Below are 18,298 nucleotides of genomic sequence, written 5' to 3' on the forward strand. Positions count from 1 at the left end.
GCAGCAGCCTCCCACTTCCCTGGCAATGCACAGGGAATCTTGCCTCCAAGATAATTTTCTAACATGCAAAGTAAATAAAATAATCTTTGTCCTGTGGGGCAAATATCAAGGAGTTCAAACTCTTCAGTTGTTTAGGAAGAAAGTTGTGACAGGAAACATGTGAGCCCCATGATCATCCCAAGAAACAGAGACAACATTTAAAGAATGGCAATATATTGGTGAGTTGCTGCAGGAAGATTCCTACAAAAATGGGTTAAAAGCAGGCAATTCCCTGCAGGATCGGTTTGGATCTCTAGAACTGCACATTTCTCCACTCCAGTTAAGATGTGAATAAATCTGAGCTAAAAGCAATAAACCCATTAATATTTACAGCTCTGGACTTTCATCTGCTGGATGACTTTCAGTGGAGAGCCGTGGAGCAGCGGTGCCTGTTGGGATACCTGGATGTGGGAACACCTCACACTCCATCCATGTGGTTTAGCCCTTTGGTTTAGCACAGGCTCACTGAAATTCGAGCACAGAAAAGGAGAAAGTCTCTGGATAAAAGACATTTTTCCATTGTGAATGTTCTGCTGAGGATTTGCAGCACCAGCGCTCACTTAGGGGGAATCTGAGGCTTGGAGTGTCATTTCCTGATGGCAAAATGGTTTCCTGGAGCAGGGAAGTTGTGGTTTGGGTCTGACAACTCCACTTCCCCAACAGAGATTTAGTCTAGGACCAACAGGTCAGAGATTTGGATTAAGTTCAGCGTAGGAATCCAAATATCCAACTTGGCAATGGTTTTGTTTTCAGCTCCTCGGAGATGTGGCTGCAGACAAGGATTCCTGAGCTGCTCCTGACATCCAGAGAGGGATTTCCCTATGTGTTGGACATGGTGATGGAGTTGAAGTAGCTCAGCAAGTCCTCCATGGTGAAGTCCAGGGCAACCCCTGCTCCTGCGTAGCAGCGTCGGATGAGCTCCTCAAACTCTCGGTACTGCTGGATGAATCCCTGCTCCATGGCCTGCCACACCACCTGGAAAACCAGAAACCCCTGCTCCATGGCCTGCCACACCACCTGGAAAACCAGAAACCCCTGCTCCATGGCCTGCCACACCACCTGGAAAAGCCAAACCCCTGCTCCATGGGCTGCCACACCACCTGGAAAAGCAAACCTCAGCTCCTCCCCCTGCCCCTGCAGCCCCACAGGCAATGCAGTCCTGAATCCCAACCATCCCACTGTTGCACCCATCCCACTCCAGTTACCGGCAGAAGATTTTCCTCTGGGGACAGATGTTTCTGGATTGTCCTGTAGAGGGTCTCCAGGGCCCTTTTGACTTCCTTGCCAGGATATTTTTCGATGACTTTCCGGAGCTCCTGCTTGCTGTAGGCCAGCTGGAAACTGACCTCCTCTTCCTTCACCCCCTGAGCCAGGCGGGCTTTGACCCCCTCGAAGAAATGCTGGGAAGGAGACATTCCATGAGAAGCCATCCCGAGGTGGATTCCTGCACCAGGGCTGACACCTGAGCACTGCCCTCAGTTCCCATGTCTAATTCAGTTGAAATGAAGAATTTAAGAATGTTTAATGAAGTGATGGAGATTTTTATCCTCCAGGAAAGCAGAACTTAGGGAATTTCATGGTTCTCCCCACTCCCTGCTCAACAAGCAGCATCCCTAAGGGTTGCAGGCCTATGGAGAAATGGCACTGCTGGAAAATCCCTCCAGTTCCTTGGTGCTCCCCCCAGTTTTCTCCCCACAGAGGGTTTGGAGCCAGAGTGGGGAAGGAGGATCCCAGAATCTGCAGAGGTGTAAAGCAAAACTGGAATTTTCCCAGTTCTCCTAACATCTCTGCCAGAGCTGGACAGGACATTCCACATCTGCTGTAAAACAAGGGAATAATCCCATCCTTCATCCTCCTGTCTCTTCATACAGCCCAAGAATCTGTTTGGGTATTCCTGCTGCAACCTGGCTGTGGAGAAATACCCTAAATCCCAAGGATTTTGAGTTCCCAAATGTATGAACTGTTTCCAAGAACCAGGAATTGGCCTCTGCATGACTTACACCTCTTTTCACCTCCTCTTGGTGAAGAGAAACTGTGAGAGCTGGAGAAGGCCATGCCAGGATTTTCAGGTGCTCTCATATCCCATTCACTTTGTTGAGAGCAATAAAATGATCTTTTCCCTTGGAAAGGGAAGGATTTGAAGCCATGGCAGAGCTCAGGTAGCACAAGACACGGAGCTGATTTTCCAGCCAAGCCAACAAATGTTTGACAGCAACGACTGGAAACAAATTGGAAGTAACAGGTCCCATAAATAATTCCAGCTGAGCTCCATCTGCGAGACATTTTAGGGAGAGGGAAGGAGCGGAAGCGCTGCAGTCTCGGGAAGGAGGGAATGTCTGTTTGAGTTAGCAGAGCCAGATGCTCTTAGCTCAGTTAACAAAGCAGCCACTTGGGAAGTGCTGGATGGATCAGCCCAGGCAGCTGTGAAAAAAGAGCTGGGATCTGCCAGATGCCGGCACGCAACCGGAGTGGGAACGGGAACAAACTGGGAACAACCTGGGAGCAAACTGGGAGCAACCTGGGAACAACCTGGGAGCAAACTGGGAACAAGCTCCCCACCAATGCTTTGGAATTCTGTTCCCCATGTCTTGGTTCTCCCTTTGGAAATGGGCACGAGGACAAGGCAGCAGGAAACTGAAAAAACTCGCACATGGGGAAGTCAAGAGAGGGAGTGGGAAAGGCTTCCTTGGGGGAAAGGAGAGCTGATCACATTCTCTGGATATAAGGAACTTTTTCCAGTGAGAACAAGCTGGGATGATCAATCAAACCTGCCCAGGGATGTGATAGAGCCCCAACACTGGAGCTTTCAGGATGTGACTGGACAGGGAGCTACAGAATCTCATCCAAGCAGCCTCCCCAGTGAAGTTTGGACTGGGTGATCCTTTGGGATCCCTTCCAGCCTGGAATTCTGTGACGCTGCTGAGGTGGGACTGCACAGCCAGGCCCAGCAGTGGTCAAGGAAGGGAACACTGGACAGGGCATTCCATTTCTGCTGTAAAACAATGGAATAATCCCTTCCCTCATCCTCCTGTCTCTTCATACAGCCCAAGAATCTGTTTGGGTATTCCTGTTGCAATTTTGCTGTGGAAAAATACCCTAAATCCCAAGGATTTTGAGTTCCTAAATGTATGAACTGTTTCCAAAGAACAGGAAGGGGCTCCTGCACTATTCACACCCCTTTTCACCTTCCCTTGGTGTCTGTGCTCAGACTGGGAGAGCTGGAGGAGGCCATGCCAGGATTTTTGGGAATCCCTGAGCAGAATGAAATCCAGGTGCTCTCATATCCTGTGACAACAATGTAACATAATTCCAGACTGGATTCAGGACAGGGAGATTTGAACACCAGTTAATCCAGAGTTTTGGGAAGAGCCCTTGCCCTTGGAGGCCCAGGCCAGGGCTCTGTGCTCACCTTGAGCCTCTCCAGGGGCTGGCCCACGTACGTGGTGATGTATTTCTCCATGTGCTCCCTGGATCTTTGCTTGGCTTCTCTCTTCTTGCCCTCCAGGCAAGGGATGTTCCTTTGGCACAGGAAGTTGTGGATGTGGTGGAAATTTTCCATCATCACCATATCCGTGTTCACCTTCAGGTTTGCTGAGGAGAGGCTGCTGACTGGAAGGGAAGGAGGGAGTCAGGTGTGGAGAGAAGCCCCTGCAGGCTCTCAGGAGGGATGTGCCTTTGGGACAGCTCATTTGAACCATCTGACTTCAGAGGGAGTAATTATAACACAAATCCTGATCCCTGTCCATGATTCCCTACCTGACCTGCTTCCCTGCAAACATTCCTGGAGCCTGGCAGGGCTGTGTCCATGGATTTATCAGTGGGTCACCCCAGGCTTAACCGCTGGTGGGAGCTGCCCCTCTGCACCACCTCGTGATCAGAGATGGGAATTCTGCAGCCCCTCAGGTCCTCTCCAGGCAGGAAAACAGCATATTTTCACTGACAGGAAGCTGAGGGCTCCAGCTGGGACAACACAGGGATCTACTGGAAACTCCCCACCCTGCTCTCCCAACCCCTCTCTCCCTACCAACACCCCTTGGTGGTTTTGGGGGAGTTTTTCTGGTTCCCAAGACCTTGTAGGAGGAGTCTGATCCATGAGGAGCTCTCCCTCCACACTGGGGCAGGAGATGTTGGAGCTGGATCCAAAGCTGAGCTATTGTGTGTAAGCTGAGCCCTGTCACCCCTGGGGCCATCCCGCTGTGACAGAGCACCCAGAATTTGCCTCGTGCTCCCAGGACCTTGCCCAGGGAAAAGGGTTTCAGGTGCAGGCAGTGCTTAGGGGACAGGCAGCTCCCACCCTGCCACTCTTGGAATGTGCCTGGTGCTCCCGGGATCCCGCGCAGGCAGAGAGATTTCAGTGCCCAGGGACAGGCAGCTCACCCTGCCCCGGTGGCCCAGCTGGTCACCCCTGCAGCTGCAGGGGGACATTTCCTGACCAGAGCACCCAGCCTTGGCACTCACTGCTGCTGAAGACGCTGCTGGCCAGCCTGAGCTGGGCCTTGTCCAGCTCCCCCCGGCGCTGGGATGTCTGGAACACCTCCTCGGAGAGGGCCACCAACTCCTGGAAGCGGGTGACGCAGGGCAGGATGCCCCCTCTCGTCCTGCTGGCAGGCTTGGCCTCCTCGATCTCCTTGCACAAGGTCCCCTGAGAATGACACGAAGGGGTGGCACCCTCAGATCCAACCTCTTCTGGTGGAGCACGGGCCAGGAAACAGGGCAAGGAACTGGGATTGGGAAGGCTTCTGCCATTTACAATGCCTTCTGTAATCCCAAGGGATGTGATACTCCTTGTTTGAGGCTGACATGGAGCTGTGCTGTTGGCAGGGGCTGCCCAGGGAGGTTTGGGGTCCCCATCCCTGGAGGTGACCAAAGAACACCTGGATGTGGCACTCAGAGCTCTGGGCTGGGGACAATCTGGGAATTTGGCACAGCTTGGACTCTGTGATTGTGGAGGTCTTCTCCAGCCTCCATGGTTCTGGGATTCTGTTTGGAAGGTTCTGGAAGAGGTCAAACATCACCCGGGTCTGCTGGGCTCCCTCCTACCATGGACACTCACGATGCATTTGTTGAAGTTGCTCTTGGCCAGGAGCAGCACATTCCCCAGGAGGGCGTGCAGGAAGGACGAGGGGGGAGCTGAGCAAGGGCCCCGTGTCCCAAACACGGAGTCACTCAGGGCCACCAGCACCTGCAGGCAGCCCAGTGGGTGAACCTTGCTGCAGACATCCAGAAATGCCCGCAGCTCCGGCTCCAGGCAGCTGAAGATCTCACTCAGCAGCTGGGTTGTGGCTTCTTCTGGCCTTAAAAACCAAACCAAATCATGGAAAAGGTCAGGAGTTAACTGGGAGGGGACACTTCAGCATATATGTCCTGTCAGAGGACCCAGGGTATCCCATCCCCCACATACTGGCCCTGGCTCTTGGTGTGAGGAGGGTCCTCTGGAGGTGCCACGGGCTCTCCCGCCTCAGTGGCAGATCCCTGAAAAAAGATTAGAGTGGAAATTATCAAAGGATCCCAGAGTGGTTTGGGATGGGCCCCAAACCCCCTGCGCTGGACAGGGACACCTTCCACCGCCCCAGGCTGCTCCAAGTTCTGTCCAGCCTGGCCTTGGACACGTCCAGAGATCCAGGGGCAGCCACAGCTGCTCTGGGAATTCTATCCCAGCACCTCCCCCTCTCACAGGGAGGAATTCCTTCCCAATATCCCAGCTAAACCCACCAGATGATGATTTGTCTGCTCTCCCTCAGCCAGGAAAACGAGCGCTGGATTTATTTCTGCTGCCTCTTGTTTAACACTTGGAGACCCCTGATTTTCCTGGAGCTGTGAATTAAATTCCATTTAATTCTCCTCTTAAGCTTCCCCACTGCTGGTTCCTGGAGGATGAGAGCCCAGGAGAGCCCAGGTACCTCATGGATGTGCCAGGCTGGGTAATGGGCCTGGAGAGGACACGGTGCTCACCCTCACCTCCAGCGCCTGCAGCTCCACGGAGTCACAGCCGAGCCAGAAGAATTCCTGCAGGAATTTCTGCTCCGAGGTGCAAAGGGGTTGCAGCTCACTCAGCACCTGCTCCAACACCTGCTGAGAAATCACCTTTGGTCTGGAAACCCTCTGGGACTCACTGGGGACACCGGAGCAGCTCCGTGTCCACCTGAGGGGACATCGGGCAGCACAGGGAGTGCCTCAGGCTCTGCTCCAGGGAGGGACCGCGGGGTGGGTGGGACATGGAACTCCTGAGGAGCCCCTCAGCTCCTTACCCTGCGGATGTTCCCCCTGGCCAGGGTGTCCTCCTGGCTGTCCCTGCTCCTGGGGAGGCTCCACCGGGGCTGCCTGGTCCCCATCGGCTTCTCCCAAGTTTCCTGCAGACCTGCACGGAGTGTGGCATGTCAGAAACCCCATTCCTGTGGGATTCTCCAGCTCCTGGACTCCTGGATAGTTAAAGTCTTAAATATCTCTTTTTATGTCTGACCTCATGCATTAATTAATCTTCTCCTGTTGCATTCAGATAAGTGGGGAATTCAGATGAAATTCCCCTTTTTTTCTCTGCCTTCTCACCTGTTTCTCCCTATTTTTCATTATTTTTGTTTCATTAAACTGCCTTTTGATTTCACTGATTGTGGTGTTTATCCCTTTGCTGCCTTGTGCTTACTCCTGACAGCTGGGTTGTGGAAAATCCCAGGGGATAAGAGAACAGATCAGCACAAAAACCTGAAAAAGCCTCAGGAAAATTGTTTGGTGCTTAATTTCGATTGTATATTGCCATAAAAAGTATCCAGGGGAGGTGGGAATGGCTTTTTTTTCAAAAAATGCCCTTTTAAAGTTAAAATCTTTCACCTGGAAATACATATATTTCTCCAACATTGGCAGTTTTAGCACTGGGGGTTGGCCTGAGTGGAAAAGTTGAAAAAATCATTTGAAAGATACGTTTGAAAAACATTTTTCTACTCCTTGAAAGGAATCAGTGGGAAAACAACCAGATTATTTCCTAATTATTTCCAGAAATGGGAATCATTCCCCTGTTCCAAAGGTTCTGGGGGAGTCAGGTCACCTCTCCATCAAACATAGTATCTCAAATATCCCTATTTGAGCCACTCCTGAAGGTTTTCCCTTTGGGAAGGATTTGTGAGCTCCACACCGAGCAGGGATGAGGGATGAACCAGCCCTGCTCACGACCTCAGCCTTGCTAAAACCAGGACTAAATTAAGGAGCTGCTTCCTAGCCTTTTTCTCACCATTTCATTGTGATTTCACTAGCTGGGAAGTGGCAAAACCAGGAAAAAATAAATCTTCCAACAGCAAATGGGAAAGAGTTTAACAAGCCTGTGGAAAACGGAATGGCAAAATGAGAAAGGACTTAATTACTGGCCCCTAATTAATTATAAACAGTTTGAGATTGCCTTCTAAACTCTCCCATCACATAAGGCAAGAAATCAGCAGGTGGTGCCATAAAGAAAATCCTTTATGAGGGCAGGGAATCAACCCAAAAAAATTACTGGGATAATCAGGAGAAAGGAAGTGGCCTGAAGACCTGGACTGGGGTATTTTCCAGCAGGGATGAGGGAAGTTTTCCAGCAGGGATAAGGGAAGTTTTGGGGCAGGGATGAGGGGTGTTTGACAGAAGGATGAGGGGTATTTTGGGGCAGGGATGAGAGATGTTTGACAGCAGGGATAAGGGAAGTTTTGGGGCAGGGATGAGGGGTGTTTGACAGAAGGATGAGGGGTGTTTTGGGGCAGGGATGAGAGATGTTTGACAGCAGGGATGAGGGATGTTTTGGGGCAGGGATGAGGGGAGTTTTTGGGCAGATTTCCTCACAGCCCAGGCTCCATCCATGAGCAGGAAGGACCTCGGATGAGGTTCCTGCAGAAGTTCAGCAATGCCAAACCTGCCCCACAAACCATCCCGGAGCAGCCGGCTCTGCGGGAATGTCGCAGCAGGAGGCTCTGGGAGCAGGGACAGCTCTGGGGGCAGTTGCCTGCAGCAGGACATGTGTGCAGCACCCTGGGATCCACGCTGGGAATTTCGGCCTGTGCTGGAGCTGGGAAGGGGTCACCTTCCCCTGCTCTGCCCCCAGCGCTGCAAAGATGGCGCAGAGAGCTCAGCAGGGACAGCGCCAGCCCCGGGGAAGGTGCCACCACCTCTGTGGGCACAACTTGCTAAAAATTCCCCCTTTTCTCATGAACTGTGAGGTTGTTCCAATGTTCTGCTCGCATCAAGGATGGGCTGAACAACCCCAGCCCAGCCTGGGGCTTCCTGCCTGTCCCAACCTGTCCTCACCCTCTGGAGCAGAGCGGGGACATCCCAGGACAACAAAATTCACCCTGTCCTGCCCGTGGAGCAGCCCCCCAGTGCTAGGCAGACACTTTGGGATGATTTCTACTGGAGCAGGAACACCTTGTAGCCTTCCAAAGGTTTTCTCCTGGGGTTTTATCCCTCCTGGTTTACACACTCGAGTAGGATTTAAAGATGGATAAAATACTGGAAGGAAATCCCAGTTTAACATTTATGGAAGGGGATGGGGCAGACTGGCTGCCACACGTGCCCTGCACCACCTTTTGTGTAATTTAACAACTTTATTCCCATAAATGGTCCAGTGGTGCCCATTTAGGTGCCATTAGCACAATTTAGGTGAAATTTTCCTCCTTTTTTCCCCTGGACTGCTGTGCAGGTATTTGTGTCAGCCCTCCCCACCCTGCTTTGATCCCAGGGTTTGAGGTTCCCTGTTTTCCCAGCAGCTGAGTGTCTTTCCCAGGGGAAGTGATGCTGGGCAGGAGGACCTGGAGGGGGTGGTGGGGATGTTTGGGGTGTGAGGGACCCCAAAAGTGGGAGCTACCAACGCCATTCCCTTCCTTCAGCTCCATCCCCTGGCTTGGGATCTGGACACCGGTGCTGAAGGAAGCACAGAGCTGGAAATGCTGACTCTGATGGACAAAACACACCAGCCTGACCTTCAAACTGGGCCAAACTGGCCTGGAAATTTCCATTACAGCCCTTTGTTTTGCTGAGGGAAAATGTGACTTGTGGGCCATAAAAAATTTCCAGAGGAGACAGATCAGTTTCTCTTTTTATCTTCAGAAACACCTGACTGGAATATTTTGAGTCAGACCCAGCGATTTTGGTGGAAATGAGCACCTTGGGACAGCACGGCCTGGCAGTCAGCTCACAGTGAAACCATTCCATAAATATTGTTGTGAATTCCCTCTGTCTTCTGGGACAGGCTTCCCCCTGCAGGGGAAAGTGTCTGAGGAATCTTGCATGAAATATGGACCAGGCTTTAGAGAATCCTAAAATCCTGGAATGCTTTGGACTAGAGGTGACCAAAAAATCACCTCATTCCACCCGTGCCACCGGCGGGGACACCTTCCACTCACTATCCCAGGTTGGTCCAAGCCTGTCTGACATGGTCTGGAACACTTCCAGGGATGGGGGAATTCCAGGGTCTTCCTGGAGCCTTCTCCTGGCTGAACAGCCCCAGCTCCCTCAGCGCATCCTCATGGGAGAGGAGCTCCAGCCCTTGGAGCAGGTGAAGGCAAGGGAAGAGAAAGCCTGGTGGGGTTTTTTCAGGAGACAATGGTGGAGTGGCAATCTTTGAGAGCCAGGGAGAAGGGAGCTGACAACAGGTTTTGTTTTCCTACATCCCCTTTGTTTTGTTTTTCTACATTCCCCTCTCTCTCCTGTGGCTGCTTGGAATGCGATCCTGGCCACCACTGTGTCATTCCTGAGCCCTGCACAGGGAAGGGAACAAAAGCTCCGGCTCTGAGAAGCAGCTGAACAAAAGTGGGGAATTCATGGAGCCAAGGCTCGCACCAACGCTGCCTGGTGTGGAGCAGAGCTGGCTTTTCCCACCCTGCCACCTGCAGACCCAGGAAATAAAGTCCTGGAGCAAGCCTGGGAGAGCCACCTGTGCTGGAGGTGACTGTCACCATCCCTGGGTGCCAAAGCCTGCCCAGCAGCACAGAGGGAAGATTTTGAACCACTCACTTCCTTTTCTTCTTCCTGACAGGGAGATCTTGGCCTGTTCAAACAGGGCTCTGATTTCCCGCTCGTAGAGCCTGCCAAGGTTCTGGGAATACACCTGGAATGGGGAGAAAAGGCCAGGTAAGAGCAAAATGTCCAAAATCAGGCATTTCAGACCTTTTACTTCAATACAACCCTGGCACCCCCCAGCTTCCTGTCGGGCACAGAGCTCCAGGCTGGCCGGACATTCCCAGAAGGACCAAGCTCTGGAAGCTCAGGTGTCTCATGGCTTTGGAGAGAGCCAGGCCCCACCAGGAATTCCCCAGCTGGACCTGCCTGTTCCCAGGGAAGGTTTGCAGTGCTTGTTGAGGGTTTCAGCCGTACCTTGGGGAGGTCCCAGAACAGAGCAGGGTTGGTGTTCCTCAGCCAGGCCATGAGGGGGGTGTAGGGCAGCAGCTCCTCATGGCGGGGTCCGTGGCTGGGGGCACCAACAGCAGGGGCCTGGGAATTGCCCTAAAGGGAGAGAAATGACAGAATAAATTCATATAAAACAGCCTTGAAAATCTGCTGGGACACTGCACCCCAGAGTTGTGCGGGTGGGATTGGAGTGGGGCAGGTTTGGAACAGATCCAGATGGAAAAGTTTGCTCAGGGATGTGCCCAGCCAAGGTCTGCAAATGTCAAAGGATGGAAATCCCACAGCTCCTTCCCAGCTCCCTTCTCAGAACTGCTGCTTGAAACTGAACATTAAGGATTTAAGGAAGTAAGGATTTGGGAATTTCTCCTTTCCACGGAAGAAAATCTCTGGGATTGCTGCCCACAGGGGTCTTGTCCATCAAATCTTTTAAACTGCCAGATCAGTATTGGAAGGTTTTAATCAAAGTGTTTACCCAGGGATTTTAGGTCACAAACAGATCAACAACCCCCAAAATAAAATAAGAAAACCCAAACAAAAAATCTCCAGGCCTGAGGACTAAAGAAATGTCACCAGGGGGATTTTGGGAACATGGATTGTTCTTACATCCCTGGAAAATAAACCTGAGGACTGAGGGACAATGACAAGGGGAAGGTATGTGGGAAGATCTCTTTGGAGAGACAATTTGGGAAAATCCTGTCACAGTGGCATCTCCTGCACCAGTGGCCCAACCTCCCCAGAATATTCCAATTCCCCAGGATTTCAGGCTGCCATGAAGAGTGGAGCCCACCTGCAGCTCGAAGATGTTGGTGATGTGGTTGATGAAGGAGCTCTCGAAGTTCTGCTTGAGGGTTTCGAACAGGATCAGCTGCTCAGCCACTGCCTGCAGCTTCCGGTAACCTCGAGGGAAAAAAAGGATAGTTTGGGGTTTGAGGGGATCTGGGGAGTTGCAGACCCACACCCCTCAGAAAACTGGGAACTCAGACAGAGGTCCTGAGGTAAATCCACCCAAAAGCTGATGAAGGGGCAAAAGCTTTCCTGTGGTACCAAGGAAATACAGACAAGGAGTGGAAAATAAAATTTTAAAAATAAAAATAATCCATGAGTCCAACCTCAGCCAAGGAGACACGCCCAGTCTCACCACAAGGAAAACTTGGGATTTCCTGCCAGGATCCAGTCCCTGCGCACTTCCAGGGATCCAAAAACTCCCACATCCCGCCACAATGAACTGCTGTTTTCTACTCTGGAGCACAGACAGCACCAACCACGATTTCCAACCACAGTTTCCCCAGCTCCTTTCCGAACTCCAAGAGGTGTCTACCCCTGGCAGGGTGATCCCGTGGGAAGAATCCCTGCTCCTACTCACTGGGGTGGATGGGAAGCTCCATGCAGGAGGACAGAGCCTGTGCTGCAGCCGTGCAGGCTGCGATGGCTGTGGGGCTGGACAGATCTGCCCGGCTCAGGGCGGCGTGGTGCTCGCTGCTCAGCTGCAGCTGGCTCTGCAACACAGCCAGAGAGCACAGCTGCAAACACAGCAGCCCTTCATCCCTCTCTTCCCATCCCTTCCCATCCCACTGGGAATGTGGCTGGCTGGAACAGCCGAGTGCTGCCCTCAGCAGCAGCTGCTGTGTCCATCAGGAAATCCATAGAAGTCCCCACAAAAACCAATGTTCTGCTCTGGAGCAGCTGCAGTGGGGGCTGAGGAAGGCCTGGCGTTGCAAGCTCTGCCTCTAATTAATTAACTAGTTCATTAATTGCTGATTTTGTATTCCCAGGTCATAATTATTTAATCAGCTTTGTCATTCCTAGTCCTGCCCTGGACAAGGACTTTCAGAGACCCCTCTGGGCCATGGTGAGGGTCCTGCACATCCCAGCTCTTCTCTGCCCATCCTTACTTTGCAACACCATCCCCAATTTCCCAGCCAGAGGAGCTCCACAGCCCTTGCAGACAACCAGAGCTTTCAGTGTTTAAAATTCCCTGGAAGTTTTTCCCAGCAGATTCCCCAGCTGAAGATTAATGTCCTTGCGAACCCACGCACCGTGAGGAACAGGATCTCATCCATCAGCCTGGTCCTGTTGGAAGCGAGGCAGTGCAGCAGGGAGTTTTCCCGGTGGATGTGATCCATCTGCTGCCTCACACCCCCCAGCAGCTCATCGCAGACCTGCAGGGTCTCCTCCACCCTGGCCACCTCGGCCAGGGCCTCGTCAAGGGAGCTCATCAGCTGGGCCACCTGCTGCTCCGAGGAGATGATGGCTCGGAGGTTGGCCTGTGGGAAGCAGGAGCAGAGGGATTCAGAGCTTGGCAGGGGATGTGTCACCATCCTGGGGTCAAATGTCCTGCCTGTCACCCTCCTGAGGCACAGCAGAGACCGTGTGGCTGTAACCTGCAGCATGCTGGTGGAAGTGCCACTGTCGTAACTTGGCCAAATGCCACCTGCATGTCCCCAGGGCCAGGGTACACAGAACCCTGCCCTGGGCAAGGTGTCCCCTCAGGGCACTTCCAACTGCCTCAGCAAGCAAATTCCTGGGGAGTGTCCAGGAAAATCTGGCCATGAGCAGAAAAGTCTCCATCAGTCCAGAGAGGCCACCAAGCCCTGCTGGTTGTGTGTCCTGGGAATGTGTCCCTGCAGGGAGCGTCCAGCCCTCACCTCCACAAGTGGTGGAATCTCCTGAGGACCTGAGTGTCCATCCCACAAGATTTCAGAGATTCCCAGTCTGGTGTGGGTTGGGAAGGGACCTTAAAGCTCTTTCCATTACCACCCCATAGGCAGGACACCTCCCACTGTCCCAGGCTGCTCCAAGCCCCAGTGTCCAGCCTGGCCTGGGCACTGCCAGGGATCCAGGGGCAGCCACAGCTGCTCTGGGCACCCTGTGCCAGGCCTGCCCACCCTGCCAGGGAACAATTCCTAATTCCCAATATCCCATCCATCCCTGCCCTCTGGCAGTGGGAGCAATTCCCTGTGTCCTGTCCCTCCAGGCCTTGTCCCCAGTCCCTCTCCAGCTCTCCTGGAGCCCCTTCAGGGCCAGCAAGGGGCCCTGAGGTCCCCTCTCCAGGTGGACACCCCCAGCTCTCCCATCCCCTCTAACCATGGACACTCATCTCCAAAAGCACCAGCCATGCTCCAAATTCTGCTTCCCTGCCACACCCAGGGACCCCATCCATCCCACCAGCTCTGCCCAGAGCTTCCATTCATTAATTGTTCTTTAATTAGAGCCGAAGCTTCCCCCCAGCCTGTCCCTGACACTCCTTCAGGCTGTCACCACGGGAAGCATCCCCAGTGACACTGACGGGACAGTGCTGTGGGAAGGAGCTCTCCAGAGGCTCCAGGCACAGGAATATAATCCAGCTACAGCGCAGAGCTGCTGGGAGCTGCCTGCAGTTCCACATGTGTTGGGATCCTGGAATTCTGGAGGAATATCAATGTCCAAATCAGAGCCTTTAGCCTCCTGGTGTCCCGGCCGTGCCGTCCTTCCCTTTGGAGAAATCAACTTTTCCTTGCTGCCAGTGCAGGGATTTCTGTGATTCCCAGAACAGCTGGGTTAGAGGAGGGTGATTAATATGGGAGAGAAAGCCAAGGTGCTAACACTGGGATGTGGGGAAAACACTGAAATGGATGCATGTGCTGTTCTAACTTGCTGGGATTAATAACATTTAATATTGGAGATTAAGGCTCAGAAATGGAAATGCTCATTAATTAATTTGTATTAGAGAGAAGTCACATTTATTCATTAGAGGGCATTAAAATAATGTATTCAACGGTGCCTTTCATCTCAAAAAACTTAATAAAGATGTATTTGTTGCTCTCCCAGGGTGTTTTACAGCTGGGAACAGTCACAAAGTGCCTGAATTCCTTGCCAGGAGCTGGCAGGAACAAACCTCAGGAGTCTGGGCTTCCAGATTAACTTCCAAGTGTAATAAATCATAAATGGGAATACAGCAAACTCTGCAGCTAAAGGAGGTTCGATTTAGGGTTTGTGGTTTCTTGTATGGTTTAAGATATTTCCTTCGGGTTATTTTTTCCCCCTTTTTTCTTGGCTACCAACCATAAAATCCCAGATATTTTATCAGAAGATAAGTGCTCAAAGCAGCTTTCCTAGGTTTTTTGTTCCAGCACTTAAAGGAGAAATTTCCTCTGCAGAAATGCAACAAATCACAGCAACCCAAATGGAGTCAGTAAAGCTCAGCAGTCAAAAGTCATGGAATGGTTGGGGTTGGAAAGGACCTTAAAGCCCATCCAGTTCCATCCACCCAGGGACGGAGTCGGGGATGCTGAAGGATCCTCTTCTAGGGGACCCTTGAGCTCCTTGGTTTCATTTTCTCCCTTTCCCTTCCAAATCTATGGAAAACCACAGAATCCTGGAATGGTTTGGGACAGGAGGGACCTTAAAGCCCATTTTGTTCCAACACCTTTCACTATCCCAGGCTGCTCCAAGCCCCATCCATCCTGGCCTTGGACACTTCCAGGATCTGGGGGCAGCCACAGCTTCTCTGAGCCAGGGCCAGGGCCTCCCCACCCTCACCAGGAATTCTGGGAATATCCTGTGCCTTTTCCACTGGCCCTTCTTACTGGTTTATATTTCCCTTTTCAATCTCCTTCCAGCTCTGTTTCATTTTTCTCCCCTTTTCACTCTCCCTGAATTCTGCTTTTCCTTCTGTAGGGACCCCTTTTGTCCCTTCCCTTTCCTCAGTCAGCCCCAGAACACCCTACAGTCAGACCCTTCCCCTTCCCCTTCCCCTTCCCCCTGGAATTTCTCCCCGAATGAAGAGAAGAGCTGCTGATGCCCAGAGACTCGAGCCCTCCTTCCGGGCACTCCGTGGCTCCATACCTCCTCCAGCCCCTGCAGCTCCCGGCCCAGGTGCTCAGCGAAGGCCAGGGAGTGGCTCAGCAGGGGCTCCTCGTGCTCCTCCATCAGCTCCAGCACGGCCGCGGCCTCCGCCGCGCTCAGCTCCTGGCAGGCGCTCAGCCCCTCCTGCGGCGCGGTCTCCGCCCGCTCCCGCCCGTCCTGCTGCATCCCCGCGGCCCAGCTCTCTCCACAGACAGCAGCATGCACAGCTCTCTCCCAGGACTTTTCCTGGGCAAGGCAGGGAGAAGCACAGAGAGAAGGAGGGAAAACAATTCTAACCTCTGCTTGCTGCTCCTGTTGTTTGGCACATGTGGAATGTGTTACGGAGATTGTTTACCCCAAGGGATTTGTTAATTGGACACGAGTGAAGGTCGTTTTGATTTCTTGGCCAGTTGGGTCAAAGCTGTGTCCTGACTGTCTCTGACAGTCACGGGTTTTTCTTTAGCATCTCAGTAGTATAGTATCTTTTTAGTATGGTATAGTGATGTGGTGGTTTTTAGGGCAGTTAGGACTTGGTGAAGGGAAGGAGAGATCTTGACTCTATTTCAGCCAGAAGGCTGGTTTATTATATTATGATATCTATTATATTTAAAAAGATCTATTATATTTAAAAAGACCACACTATAACTATACTACAAAGAACAGAGAGAAAGATTCATCAAGAAATGAAACAAGAATAAAAAGGAATGAATAATAAAGTTCTGTGACTCCCAAAGAATCCAAAAGTTACTGCCCTCTTGATTACTCACTGAGTAGAAGCATCTTACATTGACTAATCAAGAAAATACCTGCTGCATTCCACAGTAGCAAATAACAAATTGTTTACACTTGAAGCTGAGGCCTTCTCAGCTACTCAAGAAAAGAAAATCCTCCCAAAGGGATTTTCATGAAATATCATAACTACGGTATAGTATCTCTTTAGCATGTAATTTAGTACAGCATTAGTGTAATATAATATAGCTTAACAAAGCATTGGTTCAGCCTTCTGGAATCATGGAGTCAGAGCACATCATTCCCTGGTTGGGGGCACCCTACTTCCATACATCCCTGTGGGGGTGGGGATGGCCAGAGCCCTTTGGTGAGGTCATTTCAGCAGCCCTGCTCAAATCGGGGCCCGCTGAGGCCGAGGGGTGAGTCCAACAGGCGGAATGAGATCATGGAATGGGGCAAAGAAAGGTGGGTCTGGGATAAAGGGTCAGCTTTGCAAGAGGGACAAAACAGACACTGGGGTTGGGTTGGGGTTCTCCTTGCTCGTGTCTCCAGGATTGTGTGCTGAGCCATCCTGACGTGTCACACAAAGCTGGGACAAATTCCAGAGGTGAAGAAACTCCTCGATTTAAATTAGAAACTCCTCTAATTTAAATTAGACACAAGGAAGAAGAGTTTGATAATGAGAATGGGGATGCCCTGGCACCCATTCCCATAGAAACTGTGGCTGCCCCTGGATCCCTGGCAGTGCCCAAGGCCAGGTTGGACGCTGGGGCTTGGAGCAGCCTGCGGCAGTGGGAGGTGTCCCTGTCCAGGGTCCTTAAGGTCCCTTCCAATCCAAACCCGTGTTTTTCTATGAAATGGACTGAAAGGCATCTGCTGTAGAGTTAAATATACAAACAAATAATGCATATATAAAATACACTTTATATTCACAAATGTACTTACTCCTTGATGAGGGGATGTCACCAGGCTCCTGCCCTGGTGTTACCAACCCTCATCTCCCCAAACCAGAGACAAATTGTTTTTATTCCCAGCCTGGCTCCAGGTACCCACAGGCAGCGGATCAATCGATGGCTGTGCCACCAGACGCCCAAACCCAGCTCCTGCTGCTCCCCTCTCGAGACACCACCTCACCCTGTCCCACCACCCTCATTCACTGCCTGAATTTATTCACCTTTCACCGATGGGGACACCGCAAAAAGCTCAGAGTGCTCTGAGTGTGACACGGCCGTTAATTAATTCTTTCATTAATTACCTTCCACTGCACCCAAGGGGACGTTGACAAAGGGGACAGGACCAGTTCAGCTTCCACAAGCACCGAGGAAGGTTTTCTTCTCCTCCAAGCTGCTGGAGATCCACTTGTAAAACTTCTCCAAGTGAAGCTCACAATCCAGGCTGGCCTAGATATCCACAGGTAATTAACACATCAATTAATGAGGTTCAACCAGTCCTGGTCGAGCACTGCTCATTTAATTCCACATTACAGAACCCTTTCACCTTTTCCTGCACTTTTGGGGGATGAGTGGTGAGTTTTGACAGTGGCCAGTGGCAGATGCTTGGGATCAAAAGCAAGCCCAGAGTTCTGGTGCCGTCAGGATTCCCTGGCAGCTTCCAGGATCCCACGATCCAGCAGCTCCCCGAGCTGGAGGCTGGATGCACAGCCCTGTGTTTAACAGCCCTTGAAGGAGCTGCTGTCCCTGCTCTCCTCTAATGGTTTTGGGATTATTCAGAGCGTTGGCACTTCCAGCATCCTGCGGGAATGAGCTGGAAATGCTGAGTGGGAAAGGGTGAGCAACCTGGAGGTAAGAATTTGGGATAAACCCAGCACCCACCCCACCCCCACTGCAGATATTCCCTCTGCAATCCCCATCCCGCTGAGATCTCAAAGCTCTCTTCACTCCAGACTAGGAATACGCGGAGAAACCCCAGAAAGGCTTCCACAAGCTCAGCCCAGAAATCCCTCTGGAGGCAGTGGGGATAATCTGGGTAACCCAGCATGCCATGTCCTGGCAGGGGAAGGAAAGTTGACAGGGAGGAAACTCTCCTGGCATTCCCCATGTTGTTTCAATCAGTACAAATGTTTCCATCTCCCTATTCCCAAGGGATATTGTCTCCTGGAGGGCATCTCCAGCCACAGGAGGTGCAGTTTTGCAACTAAGCTTTGTGTAGGTGCAAAGAGCAATGGAGGCTGCTGAACTTGGAATATCCCACAGCTGGCAATTCCTTCCTGCACCATCCCGGCGCAGCAGCACAGCCTGACCCTCCTGGAGAATTTCTAATCATGGGTACTAATCACCATCACAGCCGTGGGGAGCTGATTGGGGTCACTGCAGTCCTCAGACAT

At 51.9% G+C, this 18,298-nt stretch overlaps 1 protein-coding gene across 1 annotated transcript; it reads right to left on the bottom strand.

Annotated features, from left to right (window-relative positions):
- Positions 1–146: 146 nt before the first annotated feature.
- Positions 147–18,298, bottom strand: LOC119695141 (exocyst complex component 1-like). The gene is given in 18 exon segments (XM_038123044.1): positions 147–1,014; positions 1,245–1,439; positions 3,449–3,648; positions 4,498–4,681; positions 5,093–5,333; positions 5,441–5,511; positions 5,998–6,108; positions 6,288–6,397; positions 10,009–10,102; positions 10,369–10,497; positions 11,189–11,298; positions 11,765–11,897; positions 12,438–12,665; positions 15,226–15,471; positions 16,287–16,290; positions 17,210–17,276; positions 17,279–17,354; positions 18,251–18,298. Coding segments are annotated over 18 exon segments (2,403 nt in total). The 3' UTR covers positions 147–858.

The sequence above is a fragment of the Motacilla alba genome, chromosome 4A, assembly GCF_015832195.1.
Source record: "Motacilla alba alba isolate MOTALB_02 chromosome 4A, Motacilla_alba_V1.0_pri, whole genome shotgun sequence".
Classification (NCBI taxonomy): Eukaryota; Metazoa; Chordata; class Aves; order Passeriformes; family Motacillidae; genus Motacilla; species Motacilla alba.